The 21634-nt window shown below is 47.4% G+C and overlaps 1 protein-coding gene across 2 annotated transcripts in view; it reads right to left on the bottom strand.

Annotated features, from left to right (window-relative positions):
- The window catches only part of dnah9 (dynein, axonemal, heavy chain 9), a 779494-nt gene that overhangs the window by 177864 nt on the left and 579996 nt on the right, over positions 1 to 21634 (bottom strand). For both annotated transcript variants that reach the window (XM_072483125.1, XM_072483126.1), the window contains one exon: positions 17758 to 17880. In XM_072483125.1, coding sequence (XP_072339226.1) covers positions 17758 to 17880 — 123 coding nt within the window. The remainder of the gene's footprint in view (positions 1 to 17757; positions 17881 to 21634) is intronic.

Here is a 21634-nt window from a genome sequence, read left to right as displayed (position 1 = left end):
ACCACTTCAAGTGGTGCTGCAGAGACCTACTGTCTGAGTGGCCACTTTCTACAAAACGTAAGGCTCCATTTATATTTCACCAAGTTTCCCATTGCAACATGGATCCAACTTTCACCGCTGTCAAACCCAGCTCACATTCCCCATCGACCAACATTCAACAATAAGAAGGACCAATACAAACCTTCACAAAACATCTTCAAACAACAAAAGATCCAATTATACAAACAGCAAAGGAAAATGTACAATACTTTTGTGCCTCTCTTGCCTGTCCTAGTTCTCCGATGCACCATTATCCCCAGCAGTAAGGCTGGTGGAAGCCTTTCATGGTGGAGACTGAAGATGGCCTTGCAAGACATCTGCGAACATCTCTGGGCATTGAAGGCTCAGTTTGGGTCTGCACCACCTCAACACGAGAGCTGCTGTCTTGTCAAAGATACAACTGTACTAGTTGCGTGGGAATGATGGGAGCGTGAATGCTTTTACCCTGAGGGAGGACAGCAAGCTTATCCTCCAATGAGATGACTGCCACTCCCTTGCTGCAGTATCTCATCAATCCTGGACATCTGCCTGAGTATAGATTGCTGGATGTCATGAGACACTAAGTCCACTCATAACCACACCCACAACGGCAGCAGTCTGGACCTGCAAAGCAGCAGGATTTCATGGGCTCCATCTGAGCTTCTACTACAGCACTGCAATGTTGGGAGAATTCTGCATGGACTGCAATAGAACCTGAGGCGGCGACTTCCAGACTTTGCATATCAGCTAGGTCTACCAATTTTGCCATTTTGATGTGAGTTGATTTATTGTCACATGTACTGAAGTACAGTGTAAAGTACTTTTCTGCAGCCAAGGAAACGTACACAGTACACACATAGTAGACAAAAAAATCTTAATCGTCAGAGCACATTGACAAATGGTACATCAACAAACAGTGATTGGTAAAAGTGCGGAACAAGGGGCAAACACATGAGCAAGAGTAGCATTGGACATTGTGAATAGTATTCTTACAGGGAGTTTGTCACCACTTTTGGACGGGAAAGGATGAGTACCATGCTCAGCCTGATTCCCTCTGTCATGTTGGAGCCTAATAGGAATCTGGACTACCAGTCCCTCAGTCATCCCAGTGTGAATCATCATCAGCATCCCTCTATTTTCCAAATGTCCTCACCTGACTCCCGCTCAGCGCAACTTTGTGGGTGACCACCCCGCTCCGGGGAGCTGACACAAAGGCTATTGTTATCCTCTGCACTGGCTGAAGTCCATTAGTGCCCGGTGCCTTATCATGTGTTAATGCCCACTTAGTACTGCCCTCCAACGTTCAGGGAATGTTAGTGTCTGAGCTGATGGCTGGGATTGTAAGGTCATTTCATTTCAATTTCACCTTATTGGCTATATTGAAATTCATTTCAGGTACATTGCTCGTTCATTCAAAAATTACATATAAACAATAATTACAATAATAAGAAAGAAAATGACCATATTATAGGCATCTAATTATAATTAAAATATATTACAAACCATTCCATTGCATTAATATAATCAGCCAATGAGTCCCAACAAGATTGCATTTCCTCATCCATTCATCAAAGACCCGGTAAAAGCTCTTACAAAGAAGGGTACAAGCGAGCCCAGGAACCAATTTTTCCTGCATTTGAGGGATTGTGGCCTTTTCCCTGAACACATCTGACAATAATACTGAAATAAGGGGTGATTCTCATTGTTCGTGATATTCTTTACTTTTGGTCAAAATTCTTCAAATTCTGCTTCAAATACCCTTCGCACCTCATTCAATAATCTCTATACTCTTGGGAGATTTTAGCAGTACCAAGAGAGACATCCAAAAAAGGATAGTACTCTCAGCTACAGCCGTCAAGAAAGGTTCCATCATTGTGGGAACTATTTGAAAGGATTTGAGTATTCTGAGCGAGTATAATCGTGGATGACCCTTGGCTGGCACATCTATACACTGTTCCCTCCAGTTCAAAGCATCATCAACTTTGATAATTGGTTGTAGCTGGTAACTACCTCAAGGTCCATATTGTGAATTTCCAAAGGAATATGTCATTAACTGGCTTTTTCTTAAAGTCTACAACTAGTTCATCAAATGCCTGTGTCTCCCCTGCACAGTCATCAGGATTGATGCCACATTTCCTCCTGGCTCCTCTTCAGCTTCCCAGGCCTCAGTTCCTGGATATCTGAAGAGCATACAGGCAGAATTGGAGGGTTTAGGTGAAGGAAGAGGTATGGCGGAGGAAAGCATAAATTCCATGGACACATCATCTTCAGCTTCTAATTGATGCCACACCTCAGGATGGCTGTGAAGAGAGAGCAGAGAAGGCGCCGAAAGCAGCCACTTAGCGTCATCTCAGACAGCCTCAGCAGTGCCAAACGCCAAAGATTGTGCTGCCTCTGGATCCATGATCTTGCGCATTGGTGTCTCAAGGAGGCTCAGCTCATGAAGCCATGCAACCACCCCACCCCACCTACCCCCATTCTTCAGCTCTCCCTGGCATTGACTATCTATGGGAGGTCATTGTTCATTTTCCTTATCATTTGTCATGCCATGGCACCAGACTTTGTGCACTACTTCCCTGGCAAAGTGCACCCACTCCTTCCTCTGGCTTGTGTGTGAGAGTTTTCTGCCCTCCTGCAATCTGCCTCATTTATCAGAACCTCCAAGATGGTGCCGCCAAGACTGGCAGAATATTACTTTGCGTGCTGTGGCATTCTGCTTTCTGAAATCTTCCCAAATGATTGACCAGCAGCCTTGACCTCAGCAGTGCATTGGATGAATATTTGAATAGAAACAATGTGCAAGAGTACGGGGCGATGGCAGGCGAATGGCACTAAGTCAGGGCAGACATGATGGGCTGAATGGCCTCCTTCTGCGCAGTAACATGTCTGTGATTCTATGATTCCCTTTAATAGTGAGTTTGCCTTTCAGATGGGAAGACTGGCTGGACCAGATGGTTTGCTAACCACCTTGCTCTCTGTCTCCCTACGCACAGCAGCGGCGTGCAAAGGTTGCATTTAGGAGAAAATAACAACTTGGGAGCCCTCTTCAGGCCAATGCCACAATGGTGCACCAGGTTTGTGCGTTGCCCATCACAATCAGAATGGGCAGGGGCAGGTTGTAAATCACAATCTCCATGCACCAAAAAAAACAGGGCTAACTAACTTCTGGCTCCAAGTCAGAAATCCCTCTAAACTGCACACCCTTGCTTCTTTTTGCACTTCCCTTGGCTTTGGATTCCTTTGCACCAGGTTGTAACCCATTTCTGTCCCAGTGATTGGATCTGTGTCGAAATACTCATTTTATTTGTTCAATTTCAGACAAAATTCTTCCACATTAAAGCCTACACAGCAGTTGTGCTCAAATGGAAAAATCAATTGGCTCAAATTAAGGAAAACAGTCCTTCCCAACAGATCAGTTAGTTTCAGAACACTTTTACGATATTGGCTGTGGTACTCAATCCACAACATCATGTTATGGAGACAGTAACGCATTACAGAGGCATCAATAAAAATGCTGTGTTCCTGGGGAGATAAAGCCCATTTATGCTGGGTAGTAAAGAGATACTTATTACTCTAACATGAATCCAAACGTTACGCACATGAGAAATCTCCAACTGTTATTATCAATGCCATCGGGATGAATCACCACACTCGCTTCTAACTAAAAAAGATGGCACAAATTGTGGTCAACAGAAATTTGCAGTTCTCTTACGTGGATACTTATCTATCTAAGCCTTGAAAGTTTTAATTCACCTAGCCTTCAGAATTCATTGCGGAGCGCGTTCAGATACCGACTAGCCTGTGTGAAAAGAACAGTTCTTTTTTTCACTATAAAATGCACAAGTTCTAATCTCTTTTGTGGAACCTTATCAAATTCCTCCTGAAAATCTATACAGACTGCTTCCATTGGTACGCTCCTGTCCACCATTCTAATAACCTCCTCAAAAAATCAACCAGATTGTTCAGACATGGTCTTCCTTTCAAAAACCTATGCAAATTCTCTCAGATTAATGCAGGCCTTACTAAAGAGACGTTTTGTTTCTCCCATCATAGATTCCCATAACTTCCCCATATATGATGTAAAACTGACAGGTCTTAGTTATTAGGAGATCCATTCCACCTTAAATAATGGAATGGCATTTGCAACTTTCCAATCTAATTGCAAAATTCATGAAAGTACTGAGTTTTTGAAGTTCTGACAAATGCGTCTGCAACGTCTTCATCTATTTAATTGGATACCCTGAGATGGAAACCACGAGGTTCTGTGGACTTGACTATCTCAAGTCCTCATATTGGAATTGCTTATTTGGAGATCTGGTGCAGACACGATGGGCTGAATGTCCTCCTTCTGCATTGTAACAATTCTGCAATTCTGTGATTAAATCTATTAAGTAACTCTGTTTGAGCTTAATTTTCAGCTCGGTTTGTACCACTGAAATTTGCACAGAATTGTTACAGTGCAGGAGGACATTTGGCCCATCGTGTCTGCACCAGCTTTTCAAATGAGCATCATGACTTAGTGCCATTCCCCTGCCTTTATCCCTGCACATTGTTTCTAGTCAAGTAATCATCGAATGCCCTCTTGAATGCCTCGATTGAACCTGCCTCCACCACACTGCATTCCAGACCTGAACAACTCATTGTGTGAAAAAGCTTTTTCTTGCATCACATTTGCTTCTTTTGCAAATCACTTTAAATCATTTCTTCTTGATCCTTTTACGAGCGGGAACACTTACTTCATATCTACTCTGTTCAGCTTCCTCATGATTTTAAACATTTCTATCAAATCTCCTCTGAGCTACCTTCTCTCCAAGAAGAACTGTCCCAACCTGTCCAATTTATCCTCATAATTGAAGTTCATCTGCCATCTCTTTATGTTCCATTGTTAACTCCTCAGGCTCACATTCTATAAGACCAATGCTCACTTTGCGAAATAATCTTTTTTTAAATACCTATGGAAACTTTTACTCTGTTTTTATATTTCTAGCCAGCTTTCTCTTGTACTCTAATTTCTCCCCCTGTAATAATCTTTTAGCTATTCTTTGCTGCTTTTTATATTCTGTCCAATTTTCTGACCTGCCACCCTTCTTTGCAATTATATGCTAATTTCTTCAAGTTTGATACTATCTTCAACTTTTTTAGTTAACCATGGATGGTGGGTTCTCCCCTTGGAATATTTATTTCTCATTGAAATGAATCTATTCTGAAATATTCCCTTAAATGTCTGCCATTACATCTCTATTGCCCCTATCACTTAACCTAAATTGTCAGTTTATTTTTGCCAGCTCTGCTTTTGTCTCCTTATAATTGCCCTTATTTAAGTTGAAAATAATATTCCTAGACCCACACTTCTGTCCCTCAAACTAAATGTAAAATTCGATCATATTATGATCACTGCTACCCTGGGGCACCTTCATTACAATGTCATTAATTAATCCTATCTCATTGCACAACACCATGTCTCGTATAGCCTATTCCCTGATTGGCTCCATAACATGCTGATCTAAGAAATTATTCCCAAAACATTCTATGTTCATTATATATGCTCTCTTTGCCCATCTGATTATTCCAGCTCATGTGTAGAGTAAAATCCGCCATGATAATCACGTTTCTGACAAGCTCCCACTTTTCTTTCTTTGATTTCCCATCTTACTGTTTGATTACTGTAATGGGGCCTCCCCACTGTCGGAAGAGACTATTTCCCTTTTCATTCTTCATCTCTATGCAAACTGCTTCAATAACTTGGTTCCTTGAATTTAGGTCATCCCTCTCTCGTATGCTGGTAATGTCTTTAATTAACAGAACCACCCCTCCATCTTTTCCTAACATCCTGGGCGCGATTCTCCACTCCCACGCCGGTTGGGAGAATCGCCTGGGCTGCCAAAATTTCCGGGGACGCTGATCCGACGCCCTCCCGCGATTCTCCCAAGCGGCGGGAACGGCCTGGTCGAGTTTTGCGGGCCGCAGGCCGGAGAATCGCCGGAGACACCCAAAATGGCGATTCTCCGGCACCCCCGCGATTCTGAGGCCCGGATGGGCCAAGCGGCCAGGCCAAAACGGCGGGTACCCCCGGCGCCGTCCACACCTGGTCGCTGCAGTCGTGGGCGGTGCGTGAACGCTGGGGGGATGGCCTGTGGGGGAGCGAGGGGGGATCCTGCACCGGGCATCACCTGCAATGTTGGGTGGCCCGCGATTGGTGCCCACCGATCGTCGGGCCGTCCTCTCTGAAGTAGGACCTCCTTCCTTCCGCGGCCCCGCAAGATCCGTCCCCCATCTTCTTGCGGGGCGGATTTGGACAGGACGGGAAACACGTATGCGTGGGTTGGCGCCGGCCAACCCGCGCATGCGCGGATGACGTCCGTTATGCGGCGCCGGCCGCGTCATCTATGCGGCGCCGCTTTTACGTGGGCGACAAGGCCTGGCGCGGGTAGATGACGCGGCCCCGATACTGGCCCATTGTCAGAGCCTGAATCGGTCGGGACCGGGGCCATTCCGCGCCGTCGTGAACCTCGACGGCGTTCACGACGGCGCAGCCACTTCGGCGTGGGAGTGGAGAATCGCGATCCCTATCTTTCCTAAAGGTCACATGGCCTTCAATATTTAGGTCCCAATCTATGCCATGCTGGAGACATGGCAGGGAATTTTCCGTTTTGTTGATTATGTGTAAACTCAGGAAAGAAAAGCAACGTGTAGCCCACTGGCTCCACGGCCGGCTTTTCCCGTCATTATATTTTTTTGACACTTAGTCAAATAAATATCCTGGAGGCGGTTCCCATGACATAGAATCCATAGAATCCCTACAGTGCAGAAGGACGCCATTCAGCCCATTGGGTCTTACCAACCCCCCAAAAGAGCACTCTGCTGCGGTCCACTGCCCTACTCTTCCCCTACCCCTCTGGCACTATCCCCTGCAGAGGCAGTGCCAGGAGACAGTGCCAGGTCACTGCAAGATGCACTGCCCAGGCACTACCAGGGTACTGCTTGGGCATGACCCTCTTCCCCCAGGGGCTGCATCTATTTGTGTGCCACTGACAGATTCCCTCCACCAGATGGATTGGATTGGATTTGTTTATTGTCACATATACCGAGGTACAGTGAAAAGTATTTTTCTGCGAGCAGCTCAACAGATCATTAAATACATGGGAAGAAAAGGGAAGAAAAGAAAATACATAATAGGGCAACACAACATATACAATGTAACTACATAAGCACTGGCAGCGGATGAAGCATACAGGGTGTAGTGTTAATGAGGTCAGTCCATAAGAGGGTCATTTAGGAGTCTGGTGACAGTGGGGAAGAAGCTGTTTTTGAGTCTGTTTGTGCGTGTTCTCAGACTTCTGTATCTCCTGCCCGATAGAAGAAGTTGGAAGAGTGAGTAAGCCGGGTGGGAAGGATCTTTGATTATGCTGCCCGCTTTCCCCAGGCAGCGGGAGGTGTAGATGGAGTCAATGGATGGGAGGCAGCTTCGTGTGATGGACTGGGCGGTGTTCACGACTCTCTGAAGTTTCTTGCGGTCCTGGGCCGAGCAGTTGCCATACCAGGCTGTGATGTAGCCCGATAGGATGCTTTCTATGGTGCATCTGTAAAAGTTGGTAAGGGTTAATGTGGACATGCCGAATTTCCTTTGTTTCCTGTGGAAGTATAGGCACTGTTGTGCTTTCTTGGTGGTAGCGTCGACGTGGGTGGACCAGGACAGATTTTTGAAGATGTGCACCCCTAGGAATTTGAAACTGATAACAATCTCCACCTCGGCCCCGTTGATGCTGACAGGGGTGTGTACAGTACTTTGCTTCCTGAAGTCAATGACCAGCTCTTTAGTTTTGCTGGCATTGAGGGAGAGATTGTTGTCGCTACACCACTCCACTAGGTTCTCTATCTCCCGCCTGTATTCTGACTCGTCGTTATTCGAGATCCGGCCCACTATGGTCGTATCGTCAGCAAACTTGTAGATGGAGTTGGAACCAAGCTTTGCCACGCAGTCGTGTGTGTACAGGGAGTAGAGTAGGGGGCTAAGTACGCAGCCTTGCGGGGCCCCGGTGTTGAGGACTATTGTGGAGGAGGTGTTGTTGTTCATTCTTACTGATTGTGGTCTGTTGGTCAGAAAATCGAGGATCCAGTTGCAGAGTGGGGAGCCAAGTCCTAGGTTTTGGAGCTTTGATATGAGCTTGGCTGGGATTATGGTGTTGAAGGTGGAGCTGTAGTCAATAAATAGGAGTCTGATGTAGGAGACCTTGTTTTCGAGATGCTCTAGGGATGAGTGTAGGGCCAGGGAAATGGCATCTGATGTGGACCGGTTGCAGCAGTATGCGAATTGCAGTGGATCAAGGCGTTCTGGGAGTATGGAGGTGATGCGCTTCATGATCAACCTCTCGAAGCACTTCTTTATGACTGAAGTCAGGGCCACTGGACGGTAGTCATTGAGGCACGTTGCCTGGTTCTTCTTTTGTACCGGTGTGATGGTGGTCTTCTTGAAGCAGGTGGGGAACTCGGAGTGGAGTAGGGACAGGTTAAAGATGTCCGCGAATACCTCTGTCAGCTGGTCCGCGCAGGCTTTGAGTGCACGACCAGGGATCCTGTCCGGGCCCGTCGCCTTCCGAGGGTTCACTTTCAGGAAGGCCAATTTGACTTTGGAAGCTGTGATGGGGGGTATGGGTGAATTATGGGCTGCTGGGGCACTCGACAGCGGATTGTTGGTTATCTGCTCGAACCGAGCATAGAATGCATTGAGTTCATCGGGGAGGGGTGCGCTGCTGCCAGAGATACTGTTCGGCTTCGCTTTGTAGCCCGTTATGTTGTTTAGTCCTTGCCACAACCGCCGAGAGTCTGTCTGTGACTCTAGCTTGGTTTGATATTCTCTCTTGGCATCTCGGATGGCTTTGCGGAGGTCGTACCTGGATTTCTTGTATAGGTCAGGATAGTCTGTTTTGAACTCCTCAGATCTGTCCTTCAGTAGGGAGTCAATCTTGCGATTGAACCATGGTTTCCTGTTGGGGAACGTACGTACTGCTTTATTTGGCACGCAGTCGTCCACACATTTGCTAATGAAGTCTGTGACGGTGGTGGCATACTCATTTAAGTTGGTCGCTGAGTTCTTAAATATGGACCAGTCCACTGTCTCTAAGCAGTCACATAAGAGCTCTCCTGTCTCCTCGGACCAGCACTGCACAACCTTCTTAGCTGGATTCTCCCGCTTGAGTTTCTGCTTGTATGCCGGGAGAAGGAGCACCATCTTATGGTCTGATTTCCCAAAGTGCGGTCAGGGGATGGACCGGTAGGCGCCCTTGATTTTTGAGTAGCAGTGGTCAAGAGTGTTGTCGCCTCTGGTGGGACAGGAGATGTGCTGGTGGAATTTTGGCAGTACACTCTTGAGGTTGGCCTTGTTGAAGTTTCCGGCCACGATGAACAAGGCCTCCGGTGTTCTGTTTTGTCCTCATTTGTCAAAAGCTGTTGCAAGCCCTGCTGGTGTTCACTGAAAACAGGGGTGGAAAATCCCTGCCATGGTCTCCATTGCGGCTATTAAATCATTCTTATTAATCTCTATTTCCACCATCAGTTCATCGATGTTGGCTCAAATTTTCTGGCCTTCCTACCAGTGGGGTTTTCCAGTTCTGCCGACGGCAAGTTCCCTGGCGGTGGCGGGTGCGAACCGTGGAAAATCCCATCGAGATTGGTGGAGCTGGAAGATCCCACTGATGGCCAATGGTGGGCAGCCTCAGCCATTGCAAAACATACTGCAGGGGTGGGGATGCGGGTGGGAGGGCGGAGGGGGGGATAGGAGGCGGAAAATCCCATTTTTCTTTTACAAACGCTAAAAACATTCAGTTACAGAACTTTAAGAATTGTCCTGTTATTATTTTTGCAACCTCGAGCCCAAATATGTTGATATATTCTTAGATTTGTATTCTATGTCCCTTCCTGTCAAGGTCTGTATATCATTCCCATATTAATACGACAATCCATGATACTTTCATGCTCACCATTACTGACACTAGGGGGTGAACGTTTAAGGCCTTAATGCGGTGAGCCATTCACAAGTCCGTGGACTTCGATGGGATGTGCTGTAAAATTCCACCCTGGTTTCAATTCCAGATTTCAGGAACTGGATTTAATTACTTCCACCAGTTTCCATGGTGGGATTTGAAACCATGGCCCAGAGGATTACCTTGGGATCCCAGATTATCAGTCCAACGAGATTACCACCACCACCACCATCTCCCAAATTAGTGAGATCAAATCCTAAAATAGGAAATTATGAAATGCAATTCATTAAATATTATAATATGAGCGCTTGAATGAGATGAGGGGAAAAAAAAACTTGGGTCTTATTTTGTGTGCAAGGATGAATTAAGAAGACAGGGAAACGTGTACGAGACAGAATAACTGGTTTGCCACCATTAAAGTGATGGTGTTTGTAAATGACCATTTCATGATTACAATGCAGTATTCAGCAAACAATAAAGATTTTCCAAATGCTATCCAAAATAACCTTGCTTTAATATTTAATAAAATATAGATGCAGTCATGTTAATTTTTTTCTGCTTTTTATAAATAACTTATGCTTTACACTGCTGTCTCAAAGTGATAATCGCTGCGTGGGAAATAATTGGATTCAAACCTCCTTAATGTAGCTAATAGAGGACACAAGAAAGAAGATTGTATTTTTATTATTTACAACTGCGTCACAAAGGGTTCACTTGGGCCATAGGCACAGCAAAATGCTACGATTACATTCTAGCTCATTCATTAACATCCAGCCTGAAAGCTTAAGGATGGTGAGTCATCACTCTACTCTGGTATTTCAGGATTATTTTAAAGAAAAAAATGTTTTTCTCATTATCTCGCTCGATAATTCTGATTATATTTGGAATTGAAATCTATGGCAATGGATTAAATTTTCTGTTGCCTCAGGCGGGAAAAGTGGTGTGCTGCCCACCAGCTTCACGTCTTACGTCCAGCTTTTCCCATGTTTTTTCCAACCATTTTGAGAAGGATATGCCGGAAGTGGGTCCCACTCCAGCCCCACCCCGCTGGCAACAAAGGCCTTCTGGAGATCGGGGCGCCCTTTAAATGAAACAGAACTAAAAGTGAAAATACAGATCCCCTTAACATACATGGAGACCCTCTCCCACACACACGGGGAGACTCCCACCTGTGGGGAACCCCCCCCGCCTCCCCGCGCATGGCAATAAGTTCCAGGGAACTGTGCCAATGAACTGAACCAAAGAGTTATGCCTGGGATACTGCCCAAGCATGTCCCTCTCCCTCTGGGACTGTAGTTACTTGTACATCCCCAGCGGGTTCTCTTTGCCTGGTTCACGTTGGTCTAGACCTGTTCTAAATCAGATCAAAATGTCCGGGGGGGGGGCAGGTCCATAGAGCGGGAAAGCCCTCGTAAGATATGAAATTGTATTTGAATGGTGGGAACCCTATTTCATCACTGGCAGGGGAGTAGGACGATTGAGTTGCGAGATATCACTGGCGAAAACCTAGTTCCCCGGCTCGTGGACTTTCTGACCCCCACGGTAGAATCCTGGCAAATATTTTCTTTTATATTAAGGCAACAGAAAGGTTGAGGATATTACATACAGAGGGTGGAACCTTGTCCCCTTTAAAAGCAATCGAGGGTCAGGATCATTTCTGGATCCCGACACCGCGCTTGCTGTCAGCACTCGCGTCTGCACCATCGTACGGGAGGCCACCCCCTAATTGGCCACTTCCGCGTCCATTAGCCAATTAAGCAGAGTTGGCGGTTCCTGAGGTTGCACGCCCAATCAAAGGGCAGAACCGCAGTCCCAGCTGCAGAGGTGGGCTCTGTTCTAATATGAAGGAGACTGCAAGGGCACCACCGTCGTGAAGTGAAAGGTACTTTAAATTAAAATGTGGTGACAGCTACTCAGCTACCCCACCACAGGTTGACCATTGCTTACAGCCCATCATGTGTAGGATCAGCCCAAAATCGGACTTGTTAATTATGCAAATGGTCGACCCGCTGTTGCCTTTGATGATCCACCTCCGGCAAAGTCGCCCAGAGGTGCAAATGTGTCAGACCAGCAACCTGACATCCTCACGTGAAACCTTCCTCCTGGACTTTCCTTCAAGCCCACATAAGGGGAACAAGAAGATTCCACCCATAATAACTACATCACATCTGCTATATGTTATAGAGAACTAACAATCCAAAGCTGTGTCTTATGAAGCCTGTGTGAACCATTGATTTGCTGACGTAACAAGGCCGTTTATTCTGGTGAAAGGCCTTTCGCAAATCTGCATGCTCGAGATATTTGCGAGATTCATCCAAATCTCATGAGATGTCACATTCTGGATCCCGCCCTTGCATATTTAAAATATACATATTTAAATAAGACATTAAGTTAATTCAAATATGTCTACTCCGGATTCCAGTGCCCAGGAACTAATGGACTCCCCAGCACAAATATGGACCAGGCATAATGGCACCTGGGGGGGGGGGGGGGGGGGGGGGGTTGGTTCCCAGGTCATTGCAGACCTTGGGTGGTTGGGGACAATTCAAGGTGACCACTGGCTCTCGCCCTAGCACCCTGGCACTACCTACTTGGTACATTGGCACAGCCACCCTGGCACTGTCAACGTGCCTTGCTGGCACTGCCAGGGTGCCAGTGTCAGGGTGGCCGGATGGCACTGCCAAGTGTCTAAACCCGACGAGGGCCCATGTCCTTGAAAAGGGGGATGAAAGAGAGTATGAAGGGTGTGGGGAGGTGAAGACTGGGTATGAAGGGTCCTCATAAAGCTTGGGGGGTGTTAAGGATGGAGATCCTGAAAGTGGAGGGGTTGAAAGGGGGGCTGGGGGGCTTAATAAAGTTGGGTGTGCGGTAATGCCCATTTGTGCAGGGAATGACATTGCCCATTGGTGGAGGGTCCTCAAGCTCACTTAGAGATCGGGGCATGCTTTTAAAATGGTTGCCCAATCTCTGAGGAGCCTCTCTCACCAGCGAGTTCAGCACCCCAGTGTTGAAAAAATTCCTAAGTGTGGGCGTGACCAGGGAGAAACTCCCCAAGAACCCAAAAAATGACTAAGGGTGCGGTCTACAGGCCACATTGCATCCGAAAAGCAGCGCGCCATGGTGCCACATGGGCGGTAAACGAACGGAGACCCTGCTCCCGGGATTTACCTGGCTCGCCACATCGCGTGAAATCTCCTGCCAAGCTGCCCAGGTGGCACTGCCAACTGGAAGGGCACTGTGTGGGTGCCAGGCTAGCACTGCCAAGCTGGCATTTGTTGTGCAGTAGTGATCGGGGAGGGGACTTCCCTGTGTGTGTGTGGGGGAGTGAGAGGGATGCCCGGGTCCCCTTGACAGTGAGTTGGGACTGGGGGGGATGGGGTGTTCAGGGGTAACGTCAGGGGATCGAGCGATCCCTATCTCACCCTCAATGCAGGAAATGGGACTAAGTGTGGCCTCTGCTGTGCATTCCCCGCTGAGGCCCCATATCTAACGGGAGTCACGTTAGATAACGTTGTGTTTCTCGCCGCTTCGAGTCTGGGAAACACGCGGCTAAGTGCTCGCTGGGATAAAGGACGCGATTTAACCAAATGGGAACCAAGGGCTGGATTCATCCGACCCCCACGGGCGGGATACAGACCATGTAAAGGCCCATTAACATCGGGCAGGAATTTTCAGTCACCGGATGGACATGGCTGGAGAATCCCACCCAAGGTGTGGTTGAATAATGGTGTGGATCCCACCCAAAAAGCCGGTGAGAAATACCCCATCAAACTTGCTCAAAATGACACTTATATTTTGGTGAATCGCCCCTGTATCTCTCAGAGGTTTGTAAGTCTGTAGCGTTCTCTTCCTCAGAGGACAGAACAGGCTGGGTCATTGTACATGTTCAAGGCTGAGTTAGACAGGTTTTTTATTGACAAGGAGCAAGCCGGAAGGTCACAACCAGGTCAGCCATGGTCTTATCAAGTGAAGGAATGGGCTTGAAGTCCCTAATGCCCTAGTCCCTATTTCTAAATATTGTGCTCTTGTGCCAAAAGAATGGAAGAACCTTGCCTACAGATTTAAGCAGTTTTTCTGCTGCATTTCATGCCAATTTATGGCAGCTAAGCCAAACCAGCTATGTGGAAATTTCCAACCTTCCTTAAGGATAGGTTAGGAATACTTCGGGGAGTGATTTTAACTTCTTTCCCCAAGTGGAAAACAGATGTTGGCAAATGAATTGTCTGTTTTACACATCACCTAACTTTCTTTTCCACTGGCTCCAACGGAAAGCAAAGTGAGGGGTGGGATTGGAGCACATAACAGGCTTCCAATTTGCTGTCATCTTTTCCCAGTGCGAAAAGTCAGAATGACTCCCTTTCGTTCTGCAGTTGTTTTGTCAATGGACTAATTTCTTTTGCCAAAATCTGGCCCTGCTGCTTAGAACCATTTTGGGATAACATTCCAATACAGAACTGAAAGAAATTTCTGCTGGCAGAGGTGTCAAACTTTGCACGAGACATTAAAACCAAGGTCATGTCTGGCTGTTCTGTTGATTAAAATAGATGTCAACCATCTCATTTGAAGAGTGTTTGTTCCCTTGGTGTCTTGGTCAACTTTCTTGCCTCAAACAATGTCCCCAACAGCAGGTTCACTAATCACTCATCTTGTTATAACCTGTTGGTGCTTGCTGCGTGACAATCCAACAGTTCTAAAGGCAATGTATAAATGCATATCTCCCTTTCCTCAGAAGAAACAGGTATCAAAGGAAAATGGACCTCCCTCGCTGCTCGTCCCTCTGTTGGGCTGACAGCTTTTCCCATTTATCTCAGAAGCTAGCAAAGTCACTGAAATTGGTCACAGATAAATAGCTGTTGGCACCACCTTTGTGTACAATAAAGAGACAATGATATCAATGAACAGATGCACAGCCCTAACACTGTGTGTCTCCTAGGAGCCTAAACATCTGCCAGTTGCCCTTGCAGATTAGTGTCAAGGCCGTGCATCTACACAAGTAGAGAAAACCTGTTAATATTCTTCAAACTGAAAAATTGATATTTCTCTGCAATATTACTTCAGCCTTTGAAGAGGTTGAACATCAGCTGGATCATTTTTGTTTTAAAATGGTCAACCTTGGTTCCATGTTGAATAATGCACCACTCCGCTAATGTAAGCTCCCAGCCCCTACCCCACATCAGGAGTATGCGTATTATGTGTTTTGATGCACCAGTTGGAGGAACTGCTATTTTGCCCCCACATAATGCTGGAATAAGATCAGGTAGTCTGGACCTCCTCCTACGCATCCACAGAAGGCGAGTCATGCTGGTATATGAGAATACACTTTCAGGCATTCCAGGCAGTACAAGAATAATGATTCAACTCAATGAAAGTTCAGATTGTCATTCCTGTCCAGCTACCCTGTGAAAAAATATGCAGATCCTAAAACATGCAGCCACACCCGTACCAGTATGCACAACATCTGCAGGTTTGTTACATCAGCGCAGGTTTCTGACAAAGCTGTGTATGTAAATTATAATAGCTGTCAAAATAGGTAAATTTGTGTGAAACGAGGGCAAAATGTATCAGTCAGGGCAGTGAGAGCACAAACTCTTGGCCAGTTCAGCTTCTTTAACACTCTCCTATGAATAAAACAGTTGGGGCGCGATTTAACGGCGTGCCAGGTAATTAGCGAGAGAGGGGGTGAATCAGTTTGCGATCTAACCGGCCCGCTCCTGGTGGTGGGTTCCAGATCCCGCCCAAACATGGTGAGGCACCAACTGACACCAATTATAACCGATCTCCATTGCATTAGCGAGATGTAAGTCCAATCTCACAGCTTCCCGGGAACTAATGGGTTACCCAGCGAGAGATCACGCGGGTGCCTTTTAGCACCCACACAAATGTGGACCAGGCGTAACAGCACCTGGGGGGAGGGAGCTCCCAGGCCATTGGGGACCCCGGGTGGTCAGGGCAGGGTGGCACCCTGGCTCTCCCTCTGGTACCCTGGCACTTAGGCACAGCCATGCTGGTACCTTGGCATGCCACCCTGGCACTGTCAAGCTGCTGGGTAGCACTGCCTGGCTGGCTGGCGGGGGAACTGCCAGGGTGGCTGTATCATGGTGCCTGGGTGGCACTGTCGGGAGCCAGGACCTGAGGGGGCCATGCCCATGGAAATGGGGGGGGGGTGAGTTAGGGGAAGTATGACGGGTGGGGAGTTGGTGGGCAGATATTAAGGGGTCTCCTAAAGGTTGGGGGGTGAAGGGTGGGGCTCCTGAAAGGGGGGAGGGGTGAAGGGGGATTGGGGAGCCTGTAAAGGGGAGGCCCTCAGCGATCCCATAGTGGGGTGTCCTCACTTGGGGGTGTGGGGTAATGCCCATATGTGTGTGGGGTGACACTGCCCATGGGTGCTGACTCTCAAGTTCACAGAGGGATTGGGGGGGGGGGGCCTTTCAAAATGGCGGCCCGATCTCTGAGGAGCCAGTCTCACCAGCAAGTTCAGCTCTCCACTGCTGAAACATTTTCTAAGTTTGGGCTGGACTGGGAAGAAGCTCTAAAGGCCCAAAAAATTGACTAAGTGTGGCTGAATATCAGTGTGGATCTCATCCAAAAAGCTGGTGTGAAACACCCTGCCAAAGTCACCCAAAATTACACTCAATAACCTTTCCTTTAAATCGTGCTCTTGGTGCTGACAGCCTATTTGGCTATGAGAGGATTTATAACTAACTCTGATCCAGTGGTCATCCAATGACCACATTCTTCAGCAGGGAATAACAGTTGAATCTCTGGCAGATTTTTCCCTCCACAAAGCCCAGCGATACATTCTTCTCTTTCTGCAGTCCAAGGGTACTGAGACAAGACGCAACATGCCTACGGACACCGCAGTCGTATATCAGGCAATTCAGGAATCTGGGGACAATCAAGGACATTCCTGCTCTGATGTTCAGCTACTCAGTGGATAGTGTGTTGATAAACTGTGCCAGGGGGTCTGACAACATGGATTGTTGTGTTCATCCCCCCCCCCCCCCCCCCAGCGGCTGTGTGACGAGATTTGTGGGTCACGATGGGGTGGGCATGGAGTGGAGGCTGTGCCAGTAAAGTCACGAACCGGCCCCATGATACGGATGTCCGATGTCATTTTCCCCAGGCTCTCTGTTTGCTGGGAGAGGTAAGCCGAGTTATGCAAAGGCAGCCTTAGTGTCTGCCATGAGTGCGTCTTTTCTCTGGTATCATTCTCAGCGGCCCCTACTCAACGACTCTCGCAATACTGCCAAATTTTCAATCTGGGGCCACACAAGGTCTGAAGCATTGAAATGAGGTCACACGGGGAAAAAGATTGAGAAGCTTGGGGATATTCTCCATGTATCACACTGTGAACTGATAAATCGTGCAAGTGAAGTGAGCAATACCATATTACAGAGAGAACCCACAGTGGAACTGGGCAAATCGGCAGCAGTGACCGATGAAATGCACAGTATTCAAGCGCCTTGAATGAATAATTGTTGTCTGAACTGGCAGGATGGGAAGCGAGCTCTCTTATAAAACCCACCCAACCGTCAGCCGAAATCAGGCAGCTCCTACAATGGACAGATGATCCACTTTGCCACATTACCACACAGGGGAAGAAGGTACATTTACCCACCCCTTTCCTGGCCATTGCCACCAAGGTGTATGAGAGAATCAAAATCTTCATCAAAACTCAACTCCGTTTTTTTTTGGCAGCTAATGTGCCAGTGGACCTGACCTCTACAGCGACTGAAACATAGGAGTAAGAAATGGATACCTTTATGCCACCCCAGGACTGGTTGGAAAGGAAATCCACAGGACTAGAGACTCCCGGCTGGGCTGGATATCGAAGCAGGAAGTCCAGCTCCATTGGCTTTATTTCTTTATTCGTCAGAAGAATCTGTTAAGTTGAGAACAGGAAAAAACAAAAAAAATTAGAGACAACGATTCACTCCTCCACAGCATCTGATAAAACCCACCAGTGCCTATTAACCCCACAAGAACTAATGCTAATTTACAATGGGTCAGGTAAAACTTCAAATCTGCTCTGACGCAGCCTTATTTCTATCGCGTTCCAATCATTTTAAATGATCATAAATGCTAATATAGCACAAATGCCTCACTTTTTGATCTATGTCCACATTCCTTCCCCATTTAATTCTAAAGTTCTTACCTGACCATTGGCAGTACCAAGCCTGTGAGTCACGGCTGACATTTTGAGAGCACTCAGCATGGCTCCTCTCAAATGATCTCAAAAGTAGAATGTTACTCAATGGAAAACCACACTCCAAAAGGTTCCTTTTGAACCTTTTAACATTTTAAATGAAAAACCACTTAAATGTTCGGGGAAATATTGCTTGGTGCAGTCAGTCACGGTGACAAGCAGATTTCAGATGTGCTCAGCTGGTTCGCCCTCGAGCTGCAGTTGCAAAGCCTGATGGAGGTGAGACTGAGGGCAGGGGTCAGAAAACCCACCTTGGGCAAACAGACTATCAGTTTTGCAGTGCTCCGTGTGACATTTTTAACACCCCCTCCCCACAGCGAACTTATGAATGGTCACAATTAGTCTGTGATACCCACATAACTAAAGCAGAAGAAGCAACAGCAGCAGCTGCGACCACAGGCTGACCCCGCCAAGGGGCTTTCCACCTCCATAATGGAGGTCTGGCAGCCGTGGCCATTTTAAATGTTGACAGTTTTAAAAGTACTGAGAGATCGCCTCCATCTTGAAACATCCTCTCTCTCCCTTCTATGCATCGATAGATCGCTGCTCTCTCAGTGCTAGAGAGCCTCCTATTGTCACCCCAGTGCTGCCTGCCATCTTTGATTGGATACTGAGCCCATCGTCTGTCTGTTCATTAGTCAATCCGATGGCAATTGTGTTGAGCGACCATTCCTGACATGGTGGGGGTTCGAGGCCTGCAGTTGATCACAAAATCAGGGTGCTGAACTAAAATGGAAATTTAGCCCCTGAAGTCAGAATTCTTGGTCTTTTGGATGCCGATTCAAATCAAACATCTGGGGCGTCATTCTCCGCCCCCCCCGCCGGGTTGGAGAATCGCCGGGGGCTGCCGTGAATCCCGCCCCCGCCGGTTGCCGAAGTCTCCGGTACCGGATATTCGGCGGGGGCGGGCCGGTTGGCGGGCCCCCCCCCGCTCGATTCTCCGGCCCGGATGGGCCGAAGTCCCGCCGCTAAATTGCCTGTCCCGCCGGCGTGGATTAAACCACCTTTTGAACGGCGGGACAAGGTGGCGCGGGCGGGCTCCGGGGTCCTGTGGGGGTGCCCCCACGGTGGCCTGGCCCGCGATCGGGGCCCACCGTTCCGCGGGCGGGCCCGTGCCGTGGGGGCACTCTTTCCCTTCCGCCTCCGCCACGGTCTCCACCATGGCGGAGGCGGAAGAGACTCCCTCCACTGCGCATGCGTGGGAAACTGTCAGCGGCCGCTGACGCTCCCGCGCATGCGCCGCCCGGGGATGCCATTTCCGCGCCAGCTGGCAGGGCAACAAAGGCCGTTTCTGCCAGCTGGCGGGGTGGAAATTCCTCCGGCGTCGGCCTAGCCCCTCAATGTTGGGGCTCGGCCCCCAAAGATGCGGAGCATTCCGCACCTTTGGGGCGGCGCGATGCCTGTCTGACTGGCGCCGTTTTGGGCACCAGTCGGCGGACATCGCGCCGTTTCGGGAGAATTTCGCCCCTGGTTTTGGTTTGTGATGCAGAACAAGGCCAGCAGTGCGGGTTCAATTCCCGTACCAGCTGCTAATTCTGAATTTTCCCTCGATGTACCCGAACAGGTGCCGGAATGTGGCGACTCAGGGCTTTTTACAGTAACTTCATGGCAGTGTTAATGTAAGCCTATTTGTAACAATAAAAAGATTATTATTAAAAGCATCAGCGAGGCTAATGTTCACAAGTCAACTTGTTCTTTTCTCACACCCCACCTCCACGTTCTGCTTATAGCTCATATTCCAATGCAGTTTCAGAGATAGCGCTTTGGTGTTTTGTCCAAGTACATATTCTCCAGGTGTGAGCTTATCACGTGGCTATCTGACATGATAACCAAGTTGACCCTATCCTCATCTGGCATCACACACCGATGTTTATTGGTAGTAATGGCTGGATAGCAATCAGGAGCAGCAACTCTGCCAGACATTTTCATCTCCTCAGGCCCAAGGAAATGATGGTAAACCATGACATCAACTGGTGTCAGCTAATTCAGCGCAAAGGAGCTGATTCCAGGACACGGTGCAATTTTTCAATCTAACTAGAATTGTTACCAGGAGCGACTCATTGTTGAATGCTACGACATGCCACAAGACAGCAATAAAAACGGAAACTGCAGATATGCACTAAAGCTTGGATTTGCTTTCAAGTTCATCGGAAGACTCATCTCTTAGTTTCTGATGTTGCCTGGCCTGCTATGTACTTTCACCACGTTTAAGTTCTTTTATTTCAGATTTCCAACTTGGCCAACTCTCTATTGATTCTGCACCAGTGGATGCAAACTCACCCTGCGACCTGGCAGATATTCATAACCAATTTTCACACAATGACCACAAACACCTGAATGTTGTTACATTGCACACTTAATTACAGACTTACATTAATCCCATGGATACAAAACTTTTTCACAATTTAATAAAAAATGTAAAGTACCCAATTATTTTTTTTCCAATTAAGGGGCAATTCAGCGTGGCCAATCCACCTAACCTGCACATCTTTGAACCCATGCAAAACCCAGGATGAGAATGTGCAAACTCCACACGGACAATGCCCCAGGGCCGGGATTCGAACCCGGGTCCTCAGTGCCGTAGGCAGCAGTGCTAACCACTTAGCCACATGCCGCCCTATCTTTTCACAATTAATGTATAAATTGGATTATGGTCAGTCAATGGCAATCTTAATTGTTGCAAGACCTTGTATCGACTAATGGCAGATGCTTCACTGTCAGTCTGTCCCTCTCTCTCCGTGTTTTCTTGGATACTTTCAAAACCATATACATACACAATATATTCACATCTAAAATTAAACAGTGAGTGCAGGCAATGTCATTGCTGTCAGTGCCTGGGAAGAGAGAGCAGAAGTGACCAGCAGTCATGAGATCCCTGAAACTCCCAGGGCTAAAGCATATCTCATGCCATTAATTAATTCCACTGCTAGCCTCAGTACTCCTCCTGTTATTTTATCAATATTTTAAACTGGGCTATTTATGCAGAGCAACAGAAGTACCCTTTAGTAACCTTTAAGTGGAGCAGCATTGTTTAAAATCAAATAAGAAGGATAAGATCAGGAACTGATATGTTGCTCAGGGAGAGCCTGTGGTCAAATCTAAATAGATGCAGTGTCATTAAATAGAGAGGTGTACTGAGGTACAGGAGTGTAGGTCACTGAGGGAACTCCACTTAACGAATTAACTTTCCATGTCACCCGCTAACATCATGCTTTTGCACAATAATGAATGAAGCCATATGAAGGCAAAAAAAAGGGAACAGAATATCACAATTTGGCAAGTCTTGCAACATTGGATCAATTCAGCGTCGCACTTCCAACGAAGGGTTGATTTCATGGTCAGCAATGTTTTGACGTAGGCTGGATTTTCATTCTGTGAATGCGAGAGTTGGGAAGTGGGCATGCTTACAATTTCATGCTGCTGGCCAGTC

This window comes from Scyliorhinus torazame, chromosome 18, assembly GCF_047496885.1.
Source record: "Scyliorhinus torazame isolate Kashiwa2021f chromosome 18, sScyTor2.1, whole genome shotgun sequence".
Lineage (NCBI taxonomy): Eukaryota > Metazoa > Chordata > Chondrichthyes > Carcharhiniformes > Scyliorhinidae > Scyliorhinus > Scyliorhinus torazame.
The sequence above is the reverse complement of the archived record's forward strand: the minus strand, read 5'-3'. Positions and strand labels throughout refer to the sequence as shown.